General features: G+C 42.4%; 1 protein-coding gene across 3 annotated transcripts in view; it reads right to left on the minus strand.

Moving 5' to 3' along the window:
* Positions 1-16,109: 16,109 nt before the first annotated feature.
* The window catches only part of gnas (GNAS complex locus), a 73,791-nt gene continuing 66,353 nt past the window's right edge, over positions 16,110-23,547 (minus strand). For all 3 annotated transcript variants that reach the window (XM_076268424.1, XM_076268423.1, XM_076268425.1), the window contains 2 exons: positions 18,701-18,768; positions 16,110-18,599 (listed from right to left, as the gene is read on the minus strand). In XM_076268424.1, the coding sequence (XP_076124539.1) occupies positions 18,453-18,599; positions 18,701-18,768 (215 nt within the window). In that variant the 3' untranslated portion in view covers positions 16,110-18,452. The remainder of the gene's footprint in view (positions 18,600-18,700; positions 18,769-23,547) is intronic.

Below are 23,547 nucleotides of genomic sequence, written 5' to 3' on the forward strand. Positions count from 1 at the left end.
TTTGCCATGTTAACCTATGGAGATGTTAGGTAGGGATCGAGTTTTGCCATGTTAACCTATGGAGATGTTAGGTAGGGATCGAGTTTTGCCATGTTAACCTATGGAGATGTTAGGTAGGCATTGAGTTTTTGCCATGTTAACCTATGGAGACCGAGGTCCTGTGGGTCGTTAAGGGCAGTTATTTGGATGCGCAGTGGCCTAACCCATGTAAAAAAACAGTGAAATAACATTTTGCATGGTAGAAACAACATGGTAGAAACATATCATCCATATGCATGATATTTCCATAAGAGTGTGATGGGCTACACGCTTCACAATGACGGCACAGAGTTGTTATTAGACATTCACTAAGAGCATAGCCCAGCACCAATCTATCTAAAATAAAACCTTTTGGAAGTACCACTCATGATATGAAGTTTATGTGGCTTAAGCTGTGTGTTTCATCCATCCTGACCAAGGGACGAATGAAACATTACGCACGTCCCACTTTTGCTAAAATAAATTAACAATTTTGTTCAGAGCTGAAAATGCAACTGTATTTGGCAGAGGACAGATGTAAGTTGCTAGTGACAAAATATTAGCTTTCAGTGTGGTACGATCTCTGTAAATTATGTTTGATGAAAATGTGTTTGAACTGTCCCGGCTCTCCCCTACTTTAAGTTAGTCCCTCGTTTCTTACGTTCAGTAGTTTCTTCCTCGACTCGCTTACTGTTGACTGCAGTAGCCTAATACAAATCGTAACGTCCGAAAATGGCTCAACTAACGGGATGTACACAAAGAATCCCCCAAAACATCTGAGGTAACACACTTTGGAACAACTGGGACACTTTTGGCCCCGCCCCTCATTTCTCCAATTTAGTGCTACTGCGAGTCAGAACACTTAGATGACACCATCCCAACAAACACGCAACATTCCGGGAACGTTCCCTAAAGGGGAAAAAAAAACCTTTAAAAAAAAGATGTCCTAGGAACGTCCTCTAAAGGTATTTTGTTGTGTAACCTTCAGAGAACGTTCCCTGATGGTTATATTAAGGATAAAAAAATTTATCCATTAAGGAACATTCCCAGAATGGAAAAGGTATAGTTTAAAGCAGAGCCATATAAAGGTAGAGTTGCGACAACTCCATTGACGCTAATGTTCCATTTTTTTTTTCAACAATGGCGGCTAATGGAAGCCTCAAATAGTTCCCGAAAGTTAACAATTTATAATAGCAGCAGTGCAGTTACAGACTGTTCGTAGCCAACATTTCAGACTCAGATTTACATTATTGGCTCTGATTTTGATTGATTTTTGATTTGATTTTGATTTTTTTATCAGTTCCTTATCAAATCAATGAAAAGAGGCTAAAGCCCAATAAATGTGCCACACATAATAACCTAATATAAGATAAACCTTGCCTATACCATTTCAATTAGGCAGCACTAGGCAACACCACGAACGAGCTGTCATGAAGTTTTTGCGTTTGTAGCCTACAACTTTTATGACGTGACGTGTTTTGGGCATTTAGCTTTACCATCATGTCAATATAGTTGTAACGTTATGCGCAATCTAGGCTATGGATTTAAGTGGTTTAATTTTAAAAAGGGCAGCAAAAGTGGGATAAAGTGCAACTGCTTCCCCAAAACAAATCCTCCATAACTGTGGATTTAATCGTTTGATATGTGGATAACTTTCAGTGGACTAAACACATAAAAGGTAAGATTTTGTTATCACAAAGCTAGCTGGTTAGTTAAAATGTAATATGGCGAAGCATATTTACAGCCAACTTTGTACTTGCAACAGTGAAACTGAGTTTGTTGTTAACATTGTTGGTAACGTAAACGTTTCTTCAGTTAGGAGCAGGACTGTTTTCTTTTTATTTTGCATTCATTTTCATTGGCAAAAGCTGGCCTAATATGCATGACAGAACCTAGATTTGAGGGAGCTGCAGCTGTTAGCATCAGCACGGTCATATTAACACAGGAGGGCACACTAGCCCAGTGATGGCTATACCAGTGATGAGGGATCGTGTAAAATCCCCATCCCCAGAAAGTTTCAAACCAAGCTTGCGCTGATGATGCATGATCACTGATCAAATTGCTATTTTCTGACACGATGCACACCATTCCCAGGTGCTCACCTGTCTGAATCTCAAGCTCTTTAGCCTAGTAGCATCTTAATGCTGTTCACAGCACGGTGAATGACAAACGATGACAAAATGCTGTTCATGTTTATGAGTTCATAGCCTGGTTATTTATCGAAGGACTTACATGTCACGTTTTATATTTTATTATGATCACTCGCATTACCATGGGGTTACTTAATAGGTAGGCCTAATTCTACGGTTAACTTAGAATGCCCACCATTACACTGGAGATGTTAAAAAAAACTTTTAAACTTTTTTTATTCTCCCGCGACGATAGGCTAGGCTTGGCTAGGTAATTCGCTCATTAGCTCAGATCAGTGACTACCAGAGGAAACGCGGGGTAGAACACTCAAACAAGTAATGTTAGACTAGCTGTGTTACAGTTTCTCGTTGCAAAATCAAAATTTCACAGGAGCTCCATGCGCTTTTGTAGGCTACACGCAGTCTCAAAAACACTGTTGACAGCTTTTCGAGTCACTGTACGAGGTCATTTATTTTATATAGCGATAATTTAGATACACGTATGGGGTGGGTGCAATTGCGTTTTCTAAAGAATCTCCCGTCTTGATTTTGTACAGAAATTAATATTAAGTGACACGTAAAAGGGCGGAAAAAAAGGTCACCTTATATAGCAGGCTAAGATATAAGGTCTGGAATTTAATTTAATATTGTTGTAATGGTAGGATAGCTACATAGTTTACACAATAATTACACTGTGTTATAAATATTGTATATCAATGCACTTATTGACTGTCAATTACCCAAAATCGTGGCTCTGTCTATCATTGTACAGTACTATTTAATGCATTCTAATCCATTGTCAATCACTTCCGGGAACTAGTTGAGGTTTATACAAACCACGTGACCAACGGAATTTTGAACACCCATTGTCGCAACTCTACCTATATATGGCTCTGGTTTAAAGGTATAGTCTATTATTGGGGGCCAAGCAGCGAAGCTGCGAAGACACCCATTGTGTTTCTACGTTTTCCTCTTATTATTATTATTCCGTCATGGAAGTCTATGGCAGCCCATAGAACCGTCTGGTAAAAAGTTGTAAAATTTGGCACACAAATTAGTCACAGTCCCATGATTAATTTCACTCAATAAATATAATGACTTTTGACCTATAGGTGGCGCTATAATTAGCAAATTTACCTTTTGGCCTGTAACGGGTGTTGTGTTTGGAATTAAAACTTACTAATGGTGATTGTTAATACTTTGGGAGGTCGTAAGTCCGACAGATGTGAATTTGTGACGTCAAGGTAATTGATCCGGCCGCCATATTGGATTTAATCAAAAACACATAAAAGTTTTCACAGACACCAAACTTGACACACATAATCTTCAGTCCAAGCCTCAAAAAAGTGATCCCTTTTTGTCTTCAAACCTAAAACCGTTCGCCCGTAACAGCCAATCAAAATTGGCGGCGAAGCCACCAAACAGGAAGTGAAGGGATATCTCAGCAATGCTTTCATGTATCAAAACCAAACTTGTTACATGGGTTCAGGACCCAATTAGGAGGAGGGTCAAGAAATTTGGTAAATTTTGACCACTGTGTGGCGCTATAATCACAGGAGGTAGGCTCATATCTCAGCAATACTTACACATATCTAAACCAAACTTGGTACATGGACTTGAGACCCCATCCTGAGGACGCACAATAAATTTGGAGTCTTTTGACCACTAAGGGGGCGCTATAATCACAGGAAGTAGGCTCATATCTCAGCAATGCTTTCACATATGGAAACCAAACTGGGTATATGGACTCGGGACCCGATCCTGAGGACGCACAATACATTTGGTGTACTTTGACCACTACGGGTGCTATAATTAGGAAGACTTTATCGTATTGACACTAAACTTGGTATGTTGATTCGTGAACACATCCTAAGGACCCACAATACATTTGGTGACGTTTGACCACTAGGGGCGGTATGATTAGCACTTTCACCTATCGCAACCAAACTTGGTATGTGGACTTGGGACTACATCCTGAGGATGCACAATTAATTTGGTGTGCTTTGACCACTAGGGGCGCTATATTTATGAACACTTTCACCGATTGAAACTAAACTTAGTATGTGGAGTCATGACCCCATATTAAGACTGCACAATTATTTTGGTGACCTTTGACCACTAGGGGTGCTATAATTATCAACACTTTCACTGATTTAAACCAAACTTGGTATGTGGTCTTAGGAGTACATCTTGAGGACACACAATAAATTCGGTGACCTTTGAATCCAGTCCAGTCCAATCCATTTCAATCTAACACAGCACAGTCAAGTCCAGTCCAATCCAATTCCAACTTCTGCTCAACTGCTTACCTGCTTGCCCCCCTCATTGCTGCTTGCAGCTATATTTATTATTAGAGTGCATGAAAATGCAATCTACTGTTATCCGATTTCTTCTTATTATTCTTCTTCTAATGCTTTTTCCGCGTTTAATGCGGCTTCAACCGTTTAATGTAGAAACTTCATTCAAACTGCGTTACGTAGGTCTTACTTAGGACAGGTGTGGAATGTATTTTTGATATTTGTAACTTTTATACTTTTTGAACTATTAATTAAAAACTATTAAAAATTTCCCCGTAGACTTAACATTAGTGATTAGGGCATCACAATAGGGCACTTAGAATCCTATGCCAAGTGTTCCGGCCAGAGCCATATGGTTCCGGCCACCTCCAGCAACTGTCTGTCTCAGGCTTTAAGCATACAATCTGGCTCTCTTAAGACTACAGATCCTGTTCAACTGTTTCCTCTGCCAACAACTGTTTCAAAATTAAAGTCTCCACTACAATAATTCCCTATTAAATAATTTAACCATTTAAACTATCCAACTATTTAACTGTTCAACTATTCCAACTGTCAGCTATATTAAACCACCACCTACTTAGCAACCAATTTAGCAACCATTAAAATTAAGCATCTATGTCAGTTTCCATAGCAACCAAGATGATTATACTAGCAAACCACTGTAGTAAGTCCTTTATTTCTGATAGTAGCCACCATGGACCCTAGCAACAACCTAGCAACGACTTCAACTACCCTAGCAACAGCCTAGCAACCACATTCAGAGTTAAAACCTAGCAACCAACATCATTAACCTAGCAACCAGCATAGCAACCACCATAACTACTCTAGCAACAGTCAGTTGTCATCAACTTTGACTCCCGTCAACTGTTTCCTCTCCCCACAACTGTTTCAAAATAAAAGTCTTCACTGCTATAATCCCCTATGAAATATTTGAACCAATCCAACTGTCAGTTGTCATCAGCTATGACTCCCGCCAATTGTGTCCTCTGCCCACAACTGTTTGGCAGCCTGGGCTTTTCAGTCAACTAGTGTGATCAACTCCCAATCTACATTCAACATTCTACTTTTAAACTATCAACTTTTATTAAGCTGTGCAACCACCATGTCTGTCCTAGCGTAATTGTCATGCACTCCCTGGAATTACATTCTCTAGTTATTATTATTATTAATAATATTATTATTGTACTGTTTGGTAAATTTGCACGCATAGCTCTACAATGAAAGTTACGAGAGCTATGAAATTATTTTATTTCTTTTTGGACAACGTACCGGTAGTTAAGGTGGGAGACGCATGCGGTGTGTGTGTGTGTGTGTGTGCGTGTACCGGTAGTTAAGGTGGGAGACGTGTGCGGTGTGTGTGTGTGTGCGTGTGTACCGGTAGTTAGGGTGGGAGACGTATGCGGTGTGTGTGTGTGTGCGTGTGTGTGCGGTGTGTGTGTGCGTGTGTACCGGTAGTTAGGGTGGGAAACGTATGCGGTATAAGTATTTATAAGTATATATACTTTTTTGATCCTGTGAGGGAAATTTGGTCTCTGCATTTAACCCAATCCGTGAATTAGTGAAACACAAACAGCACACAGTGAACACACAGTGAGGTGAAGCACACACTAATCCCGGCACAGTGAGCTGCCTGCTACAATTAGGTTAGGTGCCTTGCTCAAGGGCACTTCAGCCGCAGCCCACTGGTTGGGGCTCGAACCGGCAACCCTCCGGTTACAAGTCCAGAGTGCTAACCAGTGGGCCACGGCTGCCCACAACACACGGTGTGTGTGTGTGTACCGGTAGTTAAGGTGGGAGACATGTGTGGTGTGTGTGTTGTGTGTGTGTGTGTGTGTGTACAGTATGTACCGGTAGTTAAGGTGGGAGACATGTGCGGTGTGTGTGTGTGTGTGTGTACCGGTAGTTAAGGTGGGAGACGCATGCGGTGTGTGTGTACCGGTAGTTAAGGTGGGAGACGCATGCGGTGTGTGTGTGGGTGTGTGTGTACCGGTATTTAAGGTGGAAGATGTGTGCGGTGTGTGTGTGTGTGGGTGTGTGTGTACCGGTAGTTAAGGTGGAAGACGTGTGCGGTGTGTGTGTGTGTGGGTGTGTGTGTACCGGTAGTTAAGGTGGAAGACGTGTGCGGTGTGTGTACCGGTAGTTAAGGTGGGAGACGTGTGCGGTGTGTGTGTGTGTGTGTGTGTGTGTGTGTGTGTACCGGTAGTTAAGGTGGGAGACGTGTGCGGTGTGTGTGTGTGTGTGTGTGTGGAATTGAAATGGTTTATGTGTGTATGTGTGTATGTGTGTGGAAATTAAGTGGTTTATGTGTGTGTGTGCATGTGTGTGCGGAATTGAAGTGGTTTGTGTGTGTGTGTGTGTGTGTGGAATCGAAGTGGTTTATGTCTGTGTGTGTGTGTGTGGAATTGAAGTGGTTTATGTCTGTGTGTGTGTGGAATTGAAGTGGTTTATGTGTGTGTGTGTGTGTGTGTGTGTGTGGAATTGAAGTGGTTTATGTGTGTGTGTGTGTGTGTGTGTGTGTGTGTGGAATTGAAGTGGTTTATGTGTTTGTGTGTGTGTGTGTGGAATTGAAGTGGTTTATGTGTGTGTGTGTGGAATTGAAGTGGTTTATGTGTGTGTGTGTGTGTGGAATTGAAGTGGTTTATGCGTGTGTGTGTGTGTGGAATTGAAGTGGTTTATGTGTGTGTGTGTGTGTGTGTGGAATTGAAGTGGTTTATGTGTGTATGTGTGTGTGTGGAATTGAAGTGGTTTATGTGTGTGTGTGTGCGTGTGTGGAATTGAAGTGGTTTATGTGTGTGTGTGCGTGTGTGTTTGGAATTGAAGTGGTTTATGTGTTGTGTGTGCGTGTGTGTGGAATTGAAGTGGTTTATGTGTGTGTGTGTGGAATTGAAGTGATTTGTGTGTGTGTGTGTGTGCATGTGTGTGTGGAATTGAAGTGGTTTATGTGTGTGTGTGTGCGTGTGTGGAATTGAAGTGGTTTATGTGTGTGTGTGTGGAATTGAAGTGGTTTATGTGTGTGTGTGTGTGTGGAATTGAAGTGGTTTATGCGTGTGTGTGTGTGTGGAATTGAAGTGGTTTATGTGTGTGTGTGTGTGTGGAATTGAAGTGGTTTATGTGTGTATGTGTGTGTGTGGAATTGAAGTGGTTTATGTGTGTGTGTGTGCGTGTGTGGAATTGAAGTGGTTTATGTGTGTGTGTGCGTGTGTGTTTGGAATTGAAGTGGTTTATGTGTTGTGTGTGCGTGTGTGTGGAATTGAAGTGGTTTATGTGTGTGTGTGTGGAATTGAAGTGATTTGTGTGTGTGCATGTGTGTGTGGAATTGAAGTGGTTTATGTGTGTGTGTGTGCGTGTGTGGAATTGAAGTGGTTTATGTGTGTGTGTGTGGAATTGAAGTGGTTTATGTGTGTGTGTGTGTGTGGAATTGAAGTGGTTTATGTGTGTGTGTGTGGAATTGAAGTGATTTGTGTGTGTGTGTGTGTGTGTGTGTGTGCATGTGTGTGTGGAATTGAAGTGGTTTATGTGTGTGTGTGTGCGTGTGTGGAATTGAAGTGGTTTATGTGTGTGTGTGTGTGTGGAATTGAAGTGGTTTATGTGTGTGTGTGTGCGCGTGTGTGGAATTGAAGTGGTTTATGTGTGTGTGTGCGTTTGAAATTGAAGTGGTTTGTGTGTGTGTGTGTGGAATTGAAGTGGTTTATGTGTGTGTGTGTGTGGAATTGAAGTGGTTTATGTGTGTGTGTGTGTGTGTGTGTGTGTGGAATTGAAGTGGTTTATGTGTGTGTGTGTGTGCGTGTGTGGAATTGAAGTGGTTTATGTGTGTGTGTGCATGTGTGTGTGGAATTGAAGTGGTTTATGTGTGTGTGTGTGTGTGTGTGTGTGGAATTGAAGTGGTTTATGTGTGTGTGTGTGTGCTTGTGTGTGTGGAATTGAAGTGGTTTATGTGTGTGTGTGTGCATGTGTGTGTGGAATTGAAGTGGTCTATGTGGTTTAACATCCTTTACACTATCTACATTAAACTTTTAAACTATCTACTCTGTCTCAGGCTTTAAGCGAGTTAAACTTGTGCTTTTCTGTGCCAAGGCTAGTTATATATATTGGTGTTGTGTTGTGGCTATGTTGTGTGTTAATATGGGTGTGTGTGTGTTGTGTTGTGGCTATGTTGTGTGTTAATATATGTGTGTGTTGTGGCTATGTTGTGTGTTAATGTGTGTGTGTTGTGGCTATGTTGTGTGTTAATATATGTGTGTGTGTGTGTTGTGGCTATGTTGTGTGTTAATATATGTGTGTGTGTTGTGGCTATGTTGTGTGTTAATATGTGTGTGTATGTGTGTTAATGTGTGTGTGTTGTGTTGTGGCTATGTTGTGTGTTAATATGTGTGTGTATGTGTGTTAATGTGTGTGTGTTGTGTTGTGGCTATGTTGTGTGTTAATATGTGTGTGTGTTAATCTGTGTGTGCTAATAATATTATGTGTATGTGTTTGTGTGTGTGTTGTGGTTATGTTGTGTTATTATTTGTGTTTGTGTTGTGGCTATGTGTAAAAAAAAAACGCCTGTCTATATGCAGCCTGACACAAATCCAATAGGCCTAATGTCTGTGGATGTCTGCTTTAATTGTTGACATCCTTTGAGATTTCAAATGAATGATACATTTTTGTTTTTGGCCAAGCTGAACAGTGGTGTCTGTTGTTTGTGAAAATGTAGACTGATTCAGATTGATTCATGCCTCTAGATTAGTGGAGTCTGTTATTGTTGGTGATTTCTAGCATTCACTAGCATGTGGCTAAGGTCTATATTATTGTGTGTGTGTTAATCTGTGTCTGTTGCGAAGTCCATATTATTGTGTGTGTGTGTTAATCTGTGTGTGTTGTGAGGTCCATATTATTGTGTGTGTGTGTGTTAATCTGTGTGTGTTGTGAGGTCCATATTATTGTGTGTGTGTGTGTTAATCTGTGTGTGTTGTGAGGTCCATATTATTGTGTGTGTGTGTGTTAATCTGTGTGTGTTGTGAGGTCCATATTATTGTGTGTGTGTGTGTTAATCTGTGCGTGTTGTGAGGTCCATATTATTGTGTGTGTGTGTGTGTGTTAATCTGTGTGTGTTGTGAGGTCCATATTATTGTGTGTGTGTGTGCTAATCTGTGTGTGTTGTGAGGTCCATATTATTGTGTGTGTGTGTGTGTGTGTGTGTGTTAATCTGTGTGTGTTGTGAGGTCCATATTATTGTGTGTGTGTGTGTTAATCTGTGTGTGTTGTGAGGTCCATATTATTGTGTGTGTGTTAATCTGTGTGTGTTGTGAGGTCCATATTATTGTGTGTGTGTGTGTGTGTGTGTTAATCTGTGTGTGTTGTGAGGTCCATATTATTGTGTGTGTATCTGTGTGTGTTAATCTGTGTGTGTTGTGAGGTCCATATTATTGTGTGTGTGTTTGTGTGTGTTAATCTGTGTGTGTTGTGAGGTCCATATAATTGTGTGTGTATCTGTGTGTGTTGGGTATTATTTCACTTCTGCGAGTGAGCTGTCGCGCCCCCTTTCGACGTGTTCAGACCCCCCAGTTAGAGAACAACTGGTCTAGAACCTATGATCTATGATCACCTGTGTATAGTTTTTTTCTAGAACCTATGATCTATGATAACCTGTGTATAGTTTTTTCTAGAACCTATGATCTATGATGACCTGTGTATAGTTTTTTCTAGAACCTATGATCTATGATGACCTGTGTATAGTTTTTTCTAGAACCTATGATCTATGATGACCTGTGTATAGTTTTTTCTAGAACCTATGATCTATGATCACCTGTGTATAGTTTTTTCTAGAACCTATGATCTATGATGACCTGTGTATAGTTTTTTCTAGAACCTATGATCTATGATGACCTGTGTATAGTTTTTTATAGAACCTATGATCTATGATCACCTGTGTATAGTTTTTCCTAGAACCTATGATCTATGATCACCTGTGTATAGTTTTTTCTAGAACCTATGATCTATGATCACCTGTGTATAGTTTTTTCTAGAACCTATGATCTATGATGACCTGTGTATAGTTTTTTCTAGAACCTATGGTCTAGCACCTAAATGTTTTTCGTTCTCATCTAAGTGTGTGTGTGTTGCGTGTGTGTACCAAGTGGTAGCCTAAACTCTGTCTGCATAAAGGCTATGAAGACGATCTGGCCACATATGGCATAGTCAGATAAATTGTGATGGCCACACACACACACTAGGGATCGACCGATATGGTTTTTTCAGGGCCGATACCGATATCAATTATTACCAAAACAGGAGGCCAATAACCGATATGTAAAACCGATATGTCAGTTGTCAAAAAGGGGGGTAGATAGTAAAGGTGATATGCTGCAAAAAAATTCACTCAAAAGCATTTAATTATGCAAACTTTTCTTTTTTCTTTTGATATACAATTGTCTCTCAACTTGCATCACATGTAAATCCTGTGTATGATATTAATCCAAGAACTGAGTGATTGCAATTATTTTCATAGACTAGGCCTACACAATGGGCTATGTGCTTGTTAAGGGACCTGTCACAAAGAGGTTGAGTGCACGAGAGAGGGAGAGGAAGAGGTGCATGCGTGATGGCAAGTGTTGCGGTTGAACAGTTTAACAAAACAGTTTTAAAATAGTTCTTAGGCTATTTAAGCATGCAATTTGTGTCCATGTGTAGGCTACACTTTGGTGTGCCTAAAAGGCACGTTAATAGCCAGCTCAGGCCGCGACTTAGGCTAGCCTACTTCAGGTCGAATTAAATTAAAATTAAAAAGGAGCAACTAGACTTTTTGACGTTCGCTATCGCATATTTAGGACTTGTCTACTATGTAGGCCTAAGGGATAACGTCAGCCGAGGTGTCCCGTTATTCACAATTAATGGATGAGGCAGAGGCAAAGAACTCCCGACGCGCAGCACCCGAGTTTGTCTCACTAAACTCACTAACGTGCATCAATCGGGAATTCGATAAATGAAGGAAGTGGGTGCTTTACTTATTGATCCGGATCAAAGAGACAATAGCGTCCAAAGTGGTGTTTTTGTAACTTCAGTGTAGATGATTGTGATTCATTGAAACTTCAGCAATGTAAGGTACCTTCCTTACCTTCGAAAAATAGCTCCGTACAGCTGAAGCCCAGTCTACAGTCTGCCTCAGTGAGAATCCTAAACTTTCTCTGTGTTCAGTCTTCGATCCTGATTGACTGCATTCGTGTTAACTAACAAATCAGACGGTGTAGTGGGCGGGACAATGCTCTCGACCACAGAGTAGCAAATGCAGGGAGTGAGAGACGCTTTACAGACAAAGTAACGCGTTTCATTCTTTATCCATTTCAATATCGGCTTATCGGTGGAAAAAATGACCGATACCAATTATTATAAAAATGCTAAATATCGGCCCTAATAATCGGCCCGGCCGATAATTGGTCGACCCTAACACACACACACAGGGCTTCTATCGTTGTGACCTTGAGCAAGACCCCTCCGGGGGCCATGTAATCCCTTGTAATATAGTCAACATATGTAATATAGTTGACATGTGTAATATAATATAGTCAACATATGTAATATAGTTGACATGTGTAATATAGTTGACGTGTAATATAGTTGACATGTGAATCTACGCACCGAACGGCCATCGCTAGATGTGAATCTACGCACCGAACGGCCATCGCTAGATGTGAGTAGGGGTGGGCGATATATATTGTCTGCGATAATTGACATTATCGAGTATTTAAATTACTTATGGGGAAAAAACACTCGAAATCATGCACTGAAGACTCATACATTCCTAGGAGGTAGGCTATGCGGGAGAAGTGCAGCAGAGCAAGTGTCACGTGATCACTAGTGGGTCACAACGTTGTCCCACGCAGTCTAATGTTTATTTTGTGCAGCGAGAGTAGCCTACTTGGGATTTTATGCGGCTACTTCTGTTCAAGTAGCATTGATGAGACAGTCACGTTTTTTCCTACACGGTATTATATGGAGAGAAAACATTAGCCTTTGAGTATTTTAATAGTCAGTTGTAAACAAATAACTATTCTCATGTAACTCTTTTGTAAATGGACTGAAGTTCGCTCTAAATATCAATGTTTACCGATTATGCTAACCGTTAGCATCTCTATGGGATTTCTCATATACATTAGCCATAAGCTAACGCATTAGTTTCTATTCTGTAACTTGGAATGCTAGCCTACGTGATTGCTCTAAAACAGGGGTCCCCAACCTTTTATGTACCATGGACCGGTTTGATTCCCATTTTTTTTTCACGGACCGGTGGGGGGGGGGGGGGGGGGGGGGGTTCGGAGGTTCCATGTTCCGTGTTGTGCATGCATTACTTGAAAATAACTAGCTCCAGTTATGTATGAACAGTGAAGGTAACGAACTCTTAAAAATGTGAAAAACGTGAAAATTGAACAATATGAACTATGAAAATTGAACAACTTGAAGCTATATCTATCATGTGTGAACATGCTTAACAAAATATGGTAACAAAACATGGGAACTAAACGTGCATTACGAATATAATCAGTGGGAGCCCTGTGCTTGTTTCCCTGCAACAGGAAGGTTCCATCTGGGGGTGATGGAAGACAGTGACAGCCTCAGTGTGTTTGAAATGTCCAGTCGATTGCGCAATTTGGTCTTCGCCTGGCCTCGCATACGTGGTGGGAAATGGTAGCAACGTTTTCAGCGCTTTTACGGCTATCTTGGGATATTCTGCTTTGGTTTTCATCCAAAAACCCGCCAGAGAGTTTTCCTCATAGCCTACACACTCTTAAGACCACCGTCATTTGCAATTTCGATCAACTGCTCTTCCTCCTGCGCTGACAAGTTAGGACTATTCGGGATATTGACAAATGGGTTGCGGACCCACTCATTGGTTTGCCGTGGATCTTTGGAGGATGGGAAGTAACGCTCATTTGAAAGCGCAACAAGGTGATCGCGCAACAAGGTGATCGCGCACCAGCTGCGAGAGAAAGGGCCCTGCCTCAGTCTCTCCCAAAACCCCCACTACTGTTTGGAACATATCAAATACACCCCGATCCACTCGTCGTACCCACAAATCAAGCTTGGCTTTAAATGCAGCAACTTTATCTGCCAGTTTAAAGACAGCCGTCATTCTCCCCTGAAGTGACAGGTTGAGGTCATTAAGCAACCCGAATATGTCACACAGGTAAGCGAGTTTTGACACCCAGCCCTCATCACTAAAATATGCAGCTAACGGTGACTTTTTTTCTGTAAGAAATCTCTGCAGCGGCTCTCGCAACTCAAACACTCTGGCCAGTGACCTGCAACCAACCAACTTGGATAGCGTACCACGGTGACCCATTCACCCTCTCTAACAACTGTGCCTCAATATCCTCTGACATATCATCAATTCGCCTATGGACAGTGCTTGCAGAAAGCGGTACCTGAGCTATTTTTTTGGCTGCAGCCTCCCCAAGGAGTTCATTGCACATGCCTTTACCAGAATTAACTCTTCCCCCAATAGTAAAGGGATTCTTAGATTTAGCAATCCGACTAGCCACTATGAGGCTTTTAGCGCAGCCACATTCACCGATGTGGTTTCTTTACGCACTAGTTTTTTGTCCTTCTTGCTCACGTTTCTTACGCTCAAAGAACTCAAGGGAGTTTGTCTTTAAGTGTAGGACTCTAGATGTCGAATTAGCTTTGATGGTTTCATTGCTTCGTTTGACAACTTATCGCCAAATACCACACATAAAGGACTTGGTGCATGCGAGTCACCGGTCTCTGCGAAACCATATTTTAAATATGACTCGTCATATTTTATATTGAATGACCCCTTCTTTTTCTTTGAGGTATCTGGCTCACCATCGTCAGTGGGTATTATTGCGAATGTGACATTATTGCGAATTAAATTGAGTTTATTTAGTTTGCATGCATTTTTTTTTAAACTCTTGTCGTAGGGTACAGCCCGGTTAGGAATGTCCCGCGACGGCCCGGTGGTTGGGGACCGCTGCTCTAAAACAAAACATAGAAGAAAATAACTGAGATGTAGGCTACTCTGTAGGTCTGCTCTTAGTTTTACAGTGAATCCTATGTAAAGGTTTGAAAGGAACTTCAGCTTCAGACTTTGTCTTGGGAAACTGTTAGGCCTATTCATCTTCTCTAATGTAGCTGGCTAGACCATGTCATTGCCACACACACAAGCGGGGGCAGAATTGGAAATGTGTCATAGAGTGACAATGCATTGGTTGATTTGGTTAAAAAGTCACAGGTTAGGTTATTGGTTATTATTGTAATGATGCTATTCATAAATAATGAGCTGTAAAGTAGGAGCTTTAACAAAAAATTTTTTTTAAAGGATATCGACTAATTATCGTTATCGTCAAAATCACAAAAAATATCGAGATATTATTTTTTGTCCATATCGCCCACCCCTAGATGTGAGTCTACACATGCATTAACCCAGTGGTCCCCAAACTTTTTCTTCCGAGGGCCAGCTCAAAATACCTGGCTCTAAGAGAGGGCCAGAGAATCGGAGTATATCAGTAACCATAAATAGCTAAGTGCTGTGAACAGTCTACCTTAGTTGAATATTCCATTACATTTGATCATAGGCTACTGTAATTTAATACCATTGCTAGCTGTGTTTATGTTGCGATCATGCCATATCAGTGTGAAATGTAGCTCAAATGAAATATTCAAAATGTGTGAACTCTGAACTCTGTGTCTTTGCATACACAGCTCAAATTGTGAACAAGCGATATCCTACAAATAATTTAAAGTTCTCAAACTATGAGAGTTTTATGAAGTGCTGGCAAAAACATCTGAAATGACCACTTTCACTCACCTGATGAGAACTTGTGAATTTGTATGAATATTTGAACGAGTGGATAAAAAAATAGAAATAATTATCCCAGAAAGTCCCAGAAATATGACTTGAATAGAAGTTAGTTAGTTATTAGCAATTAATTGATAAACTTTTAGAATACTTTGAGCACTGATACAGTCAGCATAGGCCTCTTACATTGTTTGCAAGTAGGCCTACATTTCATTCCGTTTTCGATGGCAAACGCGAAACAGCGCCAAAACAACCACCAGTGGACAAAAAGAGTATTACACGTTTACTGTTAAGACTCGCTATAGAGAATGAATAGGGTAAATTACGGAGGTTATAGTTTGACGATGTCGTACTCCCATGCGGGGCAGATGCTATATACCACGGACATGTTTTGGGGGGCCATCCAAAATGAGGTGGCGGGCTGTATCCTGTATCCGTAGTTTGGGGACCACTGCGTTAACCTTTTGAGTTCAGATATGCGTAGGACATCCGGACTGAGCACTAGAGAGAGTAGAGGCAGACCAGGGTGATTTCCAGTATATTTCCAGATGATTTCCAGTATATTTCCAGTATATTTCCAGATGATTTCCAGTATATTTCCAGTATATTTCCAGATGATTTCCAGGTAAAATATTTCGGGTATTGTGTTCACACATACAGGCCTCCCATTTGATTCAGTGTCTGAAAGTGTGTGTATGTGTGTGTGTGTGTGTGTGTGTGTGTGGGGGGGGTGAGTATGTATATGTGTGTGTGGGTGTGTGTGTGTGTGTGTGTGGGGGGGGGTAAGTATGTGTGTGAGTGGGTGTGTGGGGGGGGAGTGTATCTGAGAGGGTGAGGATGTCACAGGAATGAGCCCAACACATCATGAAATGGTTTTTCTTTCTTTTTTTTTCATTTTTTTTAGCAAAAAGAATTTGGTTTATGTAGAAACAAGCAATGTTTTTGCATTTGGAATCTCCACTCCTTTAAAGAGTTAAAGCTAAAAAAAAAAAACAGAACAAACAAAAGAAACTCAAATTTAAATGAGAACCCCCCCCCCTCTTCAAAATATGTAGGCCAATGGTGGTGAGACAGGAAAGCGCGGATAGATAATATTATCATAGATCTCTATAAATAAAAACATGTTAGGATTTCCTCTGTTTGAGACTACACAGCATTAGGCTTTTAAATACTTCTTCTTCTAACCCAGAGAAAGTCCAAAGCAAACCAAGAGAAGAGTGGCGTATGGAGGCCCCCGAGGAACAAACAGTGCCACCCTTCCCTCCAGCCCACCCACAATGCACTGCTCAGTGTGTGTGTGTGTGTGTGTGCGTAACATGTCAAGAGTGGGTTTGTGTGTGTGAGTTTGTCTCTAAATGTGTGTGTGTGTCTGTGTGTGCTTGTGTGTAAGAGAGTGTGTCTAGTTGTGTGTGTGTGTGTGTGTGTGTGTGTGTGTGTGTGTGTGTGTGTGTGTGTAGGAGGGGGGTTAGCCAAGCTGTACAGTGCAGTGAAACCTACTCAGCTTATGGTACACGTACAGGCGTGATCAAGGCACAGGGAACCTCTAAGTTATTCTTTCTTTTTCAATAAAGTTGTACAAAATAATACATTTACAGTCTGTACACCTGTCTCAGTCTGTACACCTGTCTCAGGCCAGCAGGAACGAAAACACAGACTGACTGAAGCCGGAGAGGAGGAGAGGAGAGGAGGAGAAGAGAGGAGAGAGGAGAGGAGAGGGGAGGAGGAGAGAGGAGAGGAGAGGTGGAGAGAGGAGAGGAGAAAGGAGAGGATAGGGGAGGAGGAGAGAGGAGAGGAGGAGAAAGGAGAGGAGGGGTGGAGAGGAGAAAGGAGAGGAGAGGGGAGGAAGAGAGAGGAGAGGAGGAGAGAGGAGAAGAGAGGAGAGGAGAAAGGAGAGGAGAGGAGAGGAGAGGAGGAGAGAGGAGAGGAGGAGTGAGAGGAGAGGAGAGGAGGAGAAGAGAGGAGAGGAGAAAGGAGAGGAGAGGGGAGGAGGAGTGGAGAGGAGAAAGGAGAGGAGAGGAGGAGGAGAGGAGAGAGGAGGAGGAGAGAGGAGAGGAGGAGTGAGAGGAGAGGAGAGGAAAGGAGAAAGGAGAGGAGAGGAGGAGGAGAGGAGAGAGGAGGAGAGAGGAGAGGAGAGGAGGAGGAGAGGAGAGAGGAGGAGAGAGGAGAGGAGAGAGGGAAGAAGAGAAAAAAGTGCTGGAAAGAGAATGTGACAGGGGGAGAGAGAGGGAAACAGAAGGAAAGAGAAAGAGAGTGAAAGAGAAAGAGGGAGGGAGCAGTGGAGGTGTAACAGGGGGAGAGAGGGAAAGAGAAAGAGAGTGAAAGAGAGTGAAAGAGAGAGAGAGAGAGGGAGGGAGGGAGGGAGCAGAGGAGGTGTAACAGCTTGCACACACACAGGGGACCAACAAACAGAAAGAGCTGACTTGTGTTAATACAGGACGATATCATATTTATATAGATTTATATTTATATATATACATATTTATATACACTCATATATAAATATCTATATATATAGCTCAGCAAGTCCACTGGGCAGTCCACGTCCCCCATTGGACAGCCCACGGCAGGGGCGGGGCCTCACAGCCAGCCCCTACGCTCTGAATGGTCATCCTAATGGCTCCCAGCGAGGATCGATCTGAGCGTGAGCAGAAGGATTTCAACAGGCCAGGGTCACTCAGGCGCTGCCGTCCCATCCCCCAGCCTAGGAGCACAGTGAGCGTGTGTGTGTGTGTGTGTGTGTGTGTGTGAGAGAGATAGTATGTTTTGATGGGTGTGTTTGGTAAGCCTGGGACAGAGAGCAAAACTTATGACAGGAAAAAGTATAGAATTGAAAGTGTGGGTGTACGTGTGTATGTGTGTACGTGTGTGTGTGCGTGTGTGTGTGTGTGTGTGTGTGTGAGAGAGAGAGAGAGAGAGAGAATGTGTTGGTTGACTCAGTCCTGAGTGCTGGGGGAGTTTAGCAGTCCTAGCCATGTTCAGGCATGTGTGTGTGTGTGTGTGTGTGTGTGTGTGTGTGTGTGGTTAGACATGTTTGCAGTCAGTCGTCTCAACTGAGACACAGTCACCAGCGGAGGGCAGCGAAGGGGGATGCTGGGCTGGAGCGGGAACGGGAGAGTGTGTGTGTGTGTGTGTGTCTCTCTGTGTGTGTGTGTGTGTGAGAGAGACAGAGAGAGGAAGGATAGGGGGTGGAGTCTGTCATCCTCTCTCCTCCAATCACAGGAGTTCGTACTGCCGCAGGTGCATTCTCTGGATGATGTCTCGGCAGTCGTTGAAGACGCGGCGGATGTTCTCGGTGTCCACAGCGCAGGTGAAGTGTGGGTAGCAGTAGTGCCGGCCATCTCCGCTCGCCGTGCTGATCCTCTGGACACGCACACGCACACACACACACACACACACGCATTAACAAACCCTGAGCGGAACACCACCACACCACACGGTGGCGCTAAAGAGCAGAAACTCACCAGGAACTCGTCACGGATGAAGTACTTGGCCCTGGTGACGCGAGGGTCCTCCCCCGACTCTGGAGTGGCTGCAAGAGAGAAACCCACCGCGTGTGTCACACTAAGACGTCTTTACACTGTTAACTCACACACACACACTGAGACGTCTTAACACATACACACACACACACTGAGACGTCTCTACACCGTTAACTCACACACACACACTGAGACGTCTTAACACATACACACACACACACTGAGACGTCTCTACACCGTTAACTCACACACACACACTGAGACGTCTTAACACATACACACACACACACTGAGACGTCTCTACACCGTTAACTCACACACACACACTGAGACGTCTTAACACATACACACACACACACTGAGACGTCTCTACACCGTTAACTCACACACAGTGAGATGTCTTTACACCGTTAACACACACACACTGAGATGTCTCTACACTGTTAACACACACACACACTGAGATGTCTCTACACCGTTAACACACACACACACTGAGACACCGTTAACACACACACACTGAGATGTCTCTACACCATACATGGGCAACATACGGCCCGCGGGCTTTCCTTGACTGGCCCGCGTAAGGTCCGTGAAAGAACAATAGTCAAGAGCCTAGCATAGAGATAATGCACGCAAATCAATATTGTTGCTTTTATTTTGAAAGCGACTGCTATTTGTACGCCCATACATTTGTGCGTGGATGCATACGATGTAAACACCCTCACTGATGTGCTGGTGAATAGAATTTATGCTTCTGCGTCGACACAATGCAGTTGCCTTTAAGTCGGCGTAAACCTTTCAAAGTTTTGTGTCTCTTATGTTTGCGTCACTCACCACCGCAAAGGTTGTCAGAACGAACTCCTGCTGTTTGTTGGAGATACGAAGTGTTAATTTCAAAACGTTACTGGCAGATAGACAGTTTACATTCGGATAACCCCGTCACTGTAACCAAAATATGTCTGAGTTTATTTGCAAAGCTTATGTTAGCGAACTAGTATGATGCTACTACCCACAGGTTGCTTGAAGCAGCCGGCTCAACACACAGAGCGAGTTGACCAATCACAGTTTTGTGCATAAAGTTAAAGCAAAAACATAGCCTACATTTTTAAAATAGTTTTATTTGTGCATGTTGATTAACTAATGACAGCCTACTATTGTCTGCTTCACATTTTCATAGTCTAATTCTGCATAGAGTTAATTTAATGATGGTAATGATTTAATGATGAAATATTGCTGAGTGTTGATGAAATCGTGGCACAGGCCTATGGTTGTACTGACTCCTTCACATTTTCATGGCCTAGCCTAATTATATAGATATTGTAGTACTTTTTTATATCAGCCTTTGAAAACTGAAAAAAAAAAATGTCAATGTCAAAAAATCATTTTCGAGAATGAGGATTAAATACTGTACACAGATTAAATAGCCTATTGCTGTTTTTCCTTGGTCTCCCTCACATTTTCATCTGTTCTTACGAGTAGTAAACAAAACCATATGATTTACTTAATGTTATACAAGAACAGAATAGAATTGGACAGAATTGAGTTCAGACTTGAGTTCGGTATTTTGGATCCGGCCCTCCTCAACAGTCCCAGTTTGTCATGTGGCCCCTTGGGGAAATTAGTTGCCCACCCCTGCTCTACACCGTTAACACACACACTGAGACACCGTTAACACACACACACTGAGATGTCTCTACACTGTTAACACACACACACTGAGACACCGTTAACACACACACACACACTGAGATGTCTCTACACCGTTAACACACACACACTGAGATGTCTCTACACTGTTAACACACACACACTGAGACACCGTTAACACACACACTGAGATGTCTCTACACCGTTGCCAAGGAGAGTGTGATGCTGTGCAGCCTGATATTTCAGCTCCCCGTTGCCATGGCATCATTTGGACAGCCTTATGCAACATCACGCGTTTATTCCCATCCATACTTGTTTTTACTTTTCTTGCGGGCATAAATAAAACTTGGTTTTATTTATACTCCTAAAACTGGGTTCTATTTATACTCCTAAAACTTGGTTCTATGTATCTTGCACAGGGTATCTGCACATTTTCTAAGTGCAATTTTTTTTTCAAGACATCTAAATGCAAAAATTAAGGCTACAGTATACCACGGCAAAAAATATATATACGACAACTTAAAACTGTTTTATGCAAGTTTTTTTGTTTCTACTAATTTTAACCCCCACCCCATTTTGGATGTCTACAGAAGTTCCCAAATATATTTTGGTGAAAGAAAAATAATTGTGTGTGAATTACCTTCACAGCTATAAATGCCCAATTTTAGGGTCTGGGCTGCTTGCTTTTGAAGCTGGCTGTACATATTTGGTTGTGCTACTGGCTGAGGCTGACTGTTCTTCACCTGTGTCTGTAGTAGCCCCCTAGGCTACTTGCCAAAGACATATGCACTGGACTGGATTCCCTTCAATATTTTTTTTAAAGTTAGACTAAGCTATTTAAATATTTTAATAGGCCTACTTTATATAATTTACTATGTGCATCTATTGTCCCATATGCAGCACAGCAAATTAAAGTTAAATCCACTACTTTACATTTTGCATACTAGTTGTATCTAAACCAACCAAAGCTTGACTGAAACATTGTTAAACCATTGACTTTTTTTAAATTAATTAAGAGACAGGTCCTCCTTGCATGATCCTGCTGAAAACTGCTGGTTTCATCTCAAGCACGCACGTATTATGAACGCACGTTTTTTTTCCTGACATTCAAAAATTATGCGGTTATATTTAACAACTTTTGCGAAGTAGGCCTATACTGGGAAACGCTGGCAAGCAAGCTGCTGACAGATATTACAGGTATTATAACTTAGACAGATATTTTCTTCCCTAAGCTAGGCTAGCAACACACGCTGGAAAGATGCAAACAGATCAACTTGGTTCCTTCATAAATTGCGCAAATTATCAGACGAGTGACAGAAGCACTGCGCATAATTTGACCAGCAGTCTTCGTGTCCATAGTTTGTGAAACGATGCTGCGTCCGAGCAAAGATTCTAGATGCCAAGCGCAACTCCAAAAAGGAGGACAAGTGAGCGTCCAGCTTGAGGCTGCGCCGGATGCCGGACAGGGCTTTTAAAATCCATATGTCCGGCCTAAATTCGAACATATGGCCAACCTATCGCTAACTGGCTTACCAACTCTTTCTCCTGCTCATTCTACCGCTCACGTAGACTACCTGCATATCTCTCAGGCCTCTACACCAGCGGTCCCCAACCACCGGGCCGCGGACCGGTACCGGGCCGCGGGACATTCCTAACCGGACCGTAGCCTACGACATGAGTTTTAAAAAAATGCATGCAAACTAAATTAAATTTAATTCTCAATAATGTCACGTCTTTACATGGCATAGGCCTATATGCAGTTGTTTGATTGCACGCATTTTGCAAGGTCTATTTTCTTACGTCTGTCTGTCCCGCCTTCAACACTTTTACATATTGCCTTCAGCGCTGCGCAGCCTCAGGTCAGCTCACTTCACCTTCTTAGCGAACGGTAGTGTCACACGAAGTTAGCTAAACTGCTAGAATGAGCAACAAAAAATAATCATCTTTAGCAGGTCACTGGCCAGAGTGTTTGAGTTGCGTGAGCCGCTGCAGAGATTTCTTACAGAAAAAAAGTCACCGTTAGCTGCACATTTTAGTGATGAGGACTGGGTGTCAAAACTCGCTTACCTGTGTGACATATTCGGTTTGCTTAATGACCTCAACCTGTCACTCCAGGGGAGAATGACGACTGTCTTTAAACTGGCAGATAAAGTCGCTGCATTTAAAGCCAAGCTTGATTTGTGGGGACAACGAGTGGACCGGGGTGTATTTGATATGTTCCAAACAGTAGTGGGGGTTTTGGGAGAAACTGAGGCAGGGCCCTTTCTCTCGCAGCTGGTGCGCGATCACCTTGTTGCGCTTTCAAATGAGTTTGAGCGTTACTTCCCATCCTCCAAAGATCCATGGCAAACCAATGAGTGGGTCCGCAACCCATTTGTCAATATCCCGAATAGTCCTAATTGTCAGCGCAGGAGGAAGAGCAGTTGATCGAAATTGCAAATGACGGTGGTCTTAAGAGTGTGTATGAGGAAACCCTCTCTGGCGGGTTTTTAGATCAAAACCATAGCAGAATATCCCGAGATAGCCGTAAAAGCGCTGAAAAAGTTGCTACCATTTCCCACCACGTATCTATGCTAGGCCGGGTTTTCGGCAATGACTGCAACTAAGACCAAATTGCGCAATTGACTGGACACTTCAAACACACTGAGGGTGTCACTGTCTTCCATCACCCCCAGATGGAACCTCTTGTTGCAGGGAAACAAGCACAGGGCTCCCACTGATTATATTCGTAATGCACGTTTAGTTCCCATGTTTTGTTCCCATATTTTGTTAAGCATGTTCACACTTATATATGTAGCGTCAAGTTGTTCAATATTCATAGTTCATATTGTTAAATTTTCACTTCTTCAAGTTCACGTTTTTCACATGTTTAAGAGATTGTTACCTTCACTGTTCATACATAACTGGAGCTAGTTCTTTTCAAGTAATGCATGCACAACACATATGGAACATGGAACCCCCGACCACCCCCCCCCGCCGGTCCGTGAAAAAAAAATAGGAAACAAACCGGTCCATGGTACATAAAAGGTTGGGGACCCCTGCTCTACACGTCAGGCATATTTATACTGTATTATTACCGTTTTCACACCTTTAACAAAACCCGTGAAAAACATCTTCACTCTGCAACCACTACACTTCCTCCCGAAGCCTTAGTCACTTATACAATTGCGTTTTAAATA

The sequence above is a fragment of the Alosa pseudoharengus genome, unplaced genomic scaffold (genome assembly GCF_046254945.1).
Source record: "Alosa pseudoharengus isolate Yale_2024_CS ecotype anadromous, Long Island Sound unplaced genomic scaffold, YU_APseudo_1.1 YU_APseudo_1.1_scf_5, whole genome shotgun sequence".
Taxonomy (NCBI): Eukaryota; Metazoa; Chordata; class Actinopteri; order Clupeiformes; family Clupeidae; genus Alosa; species Alosa pseudoharengus.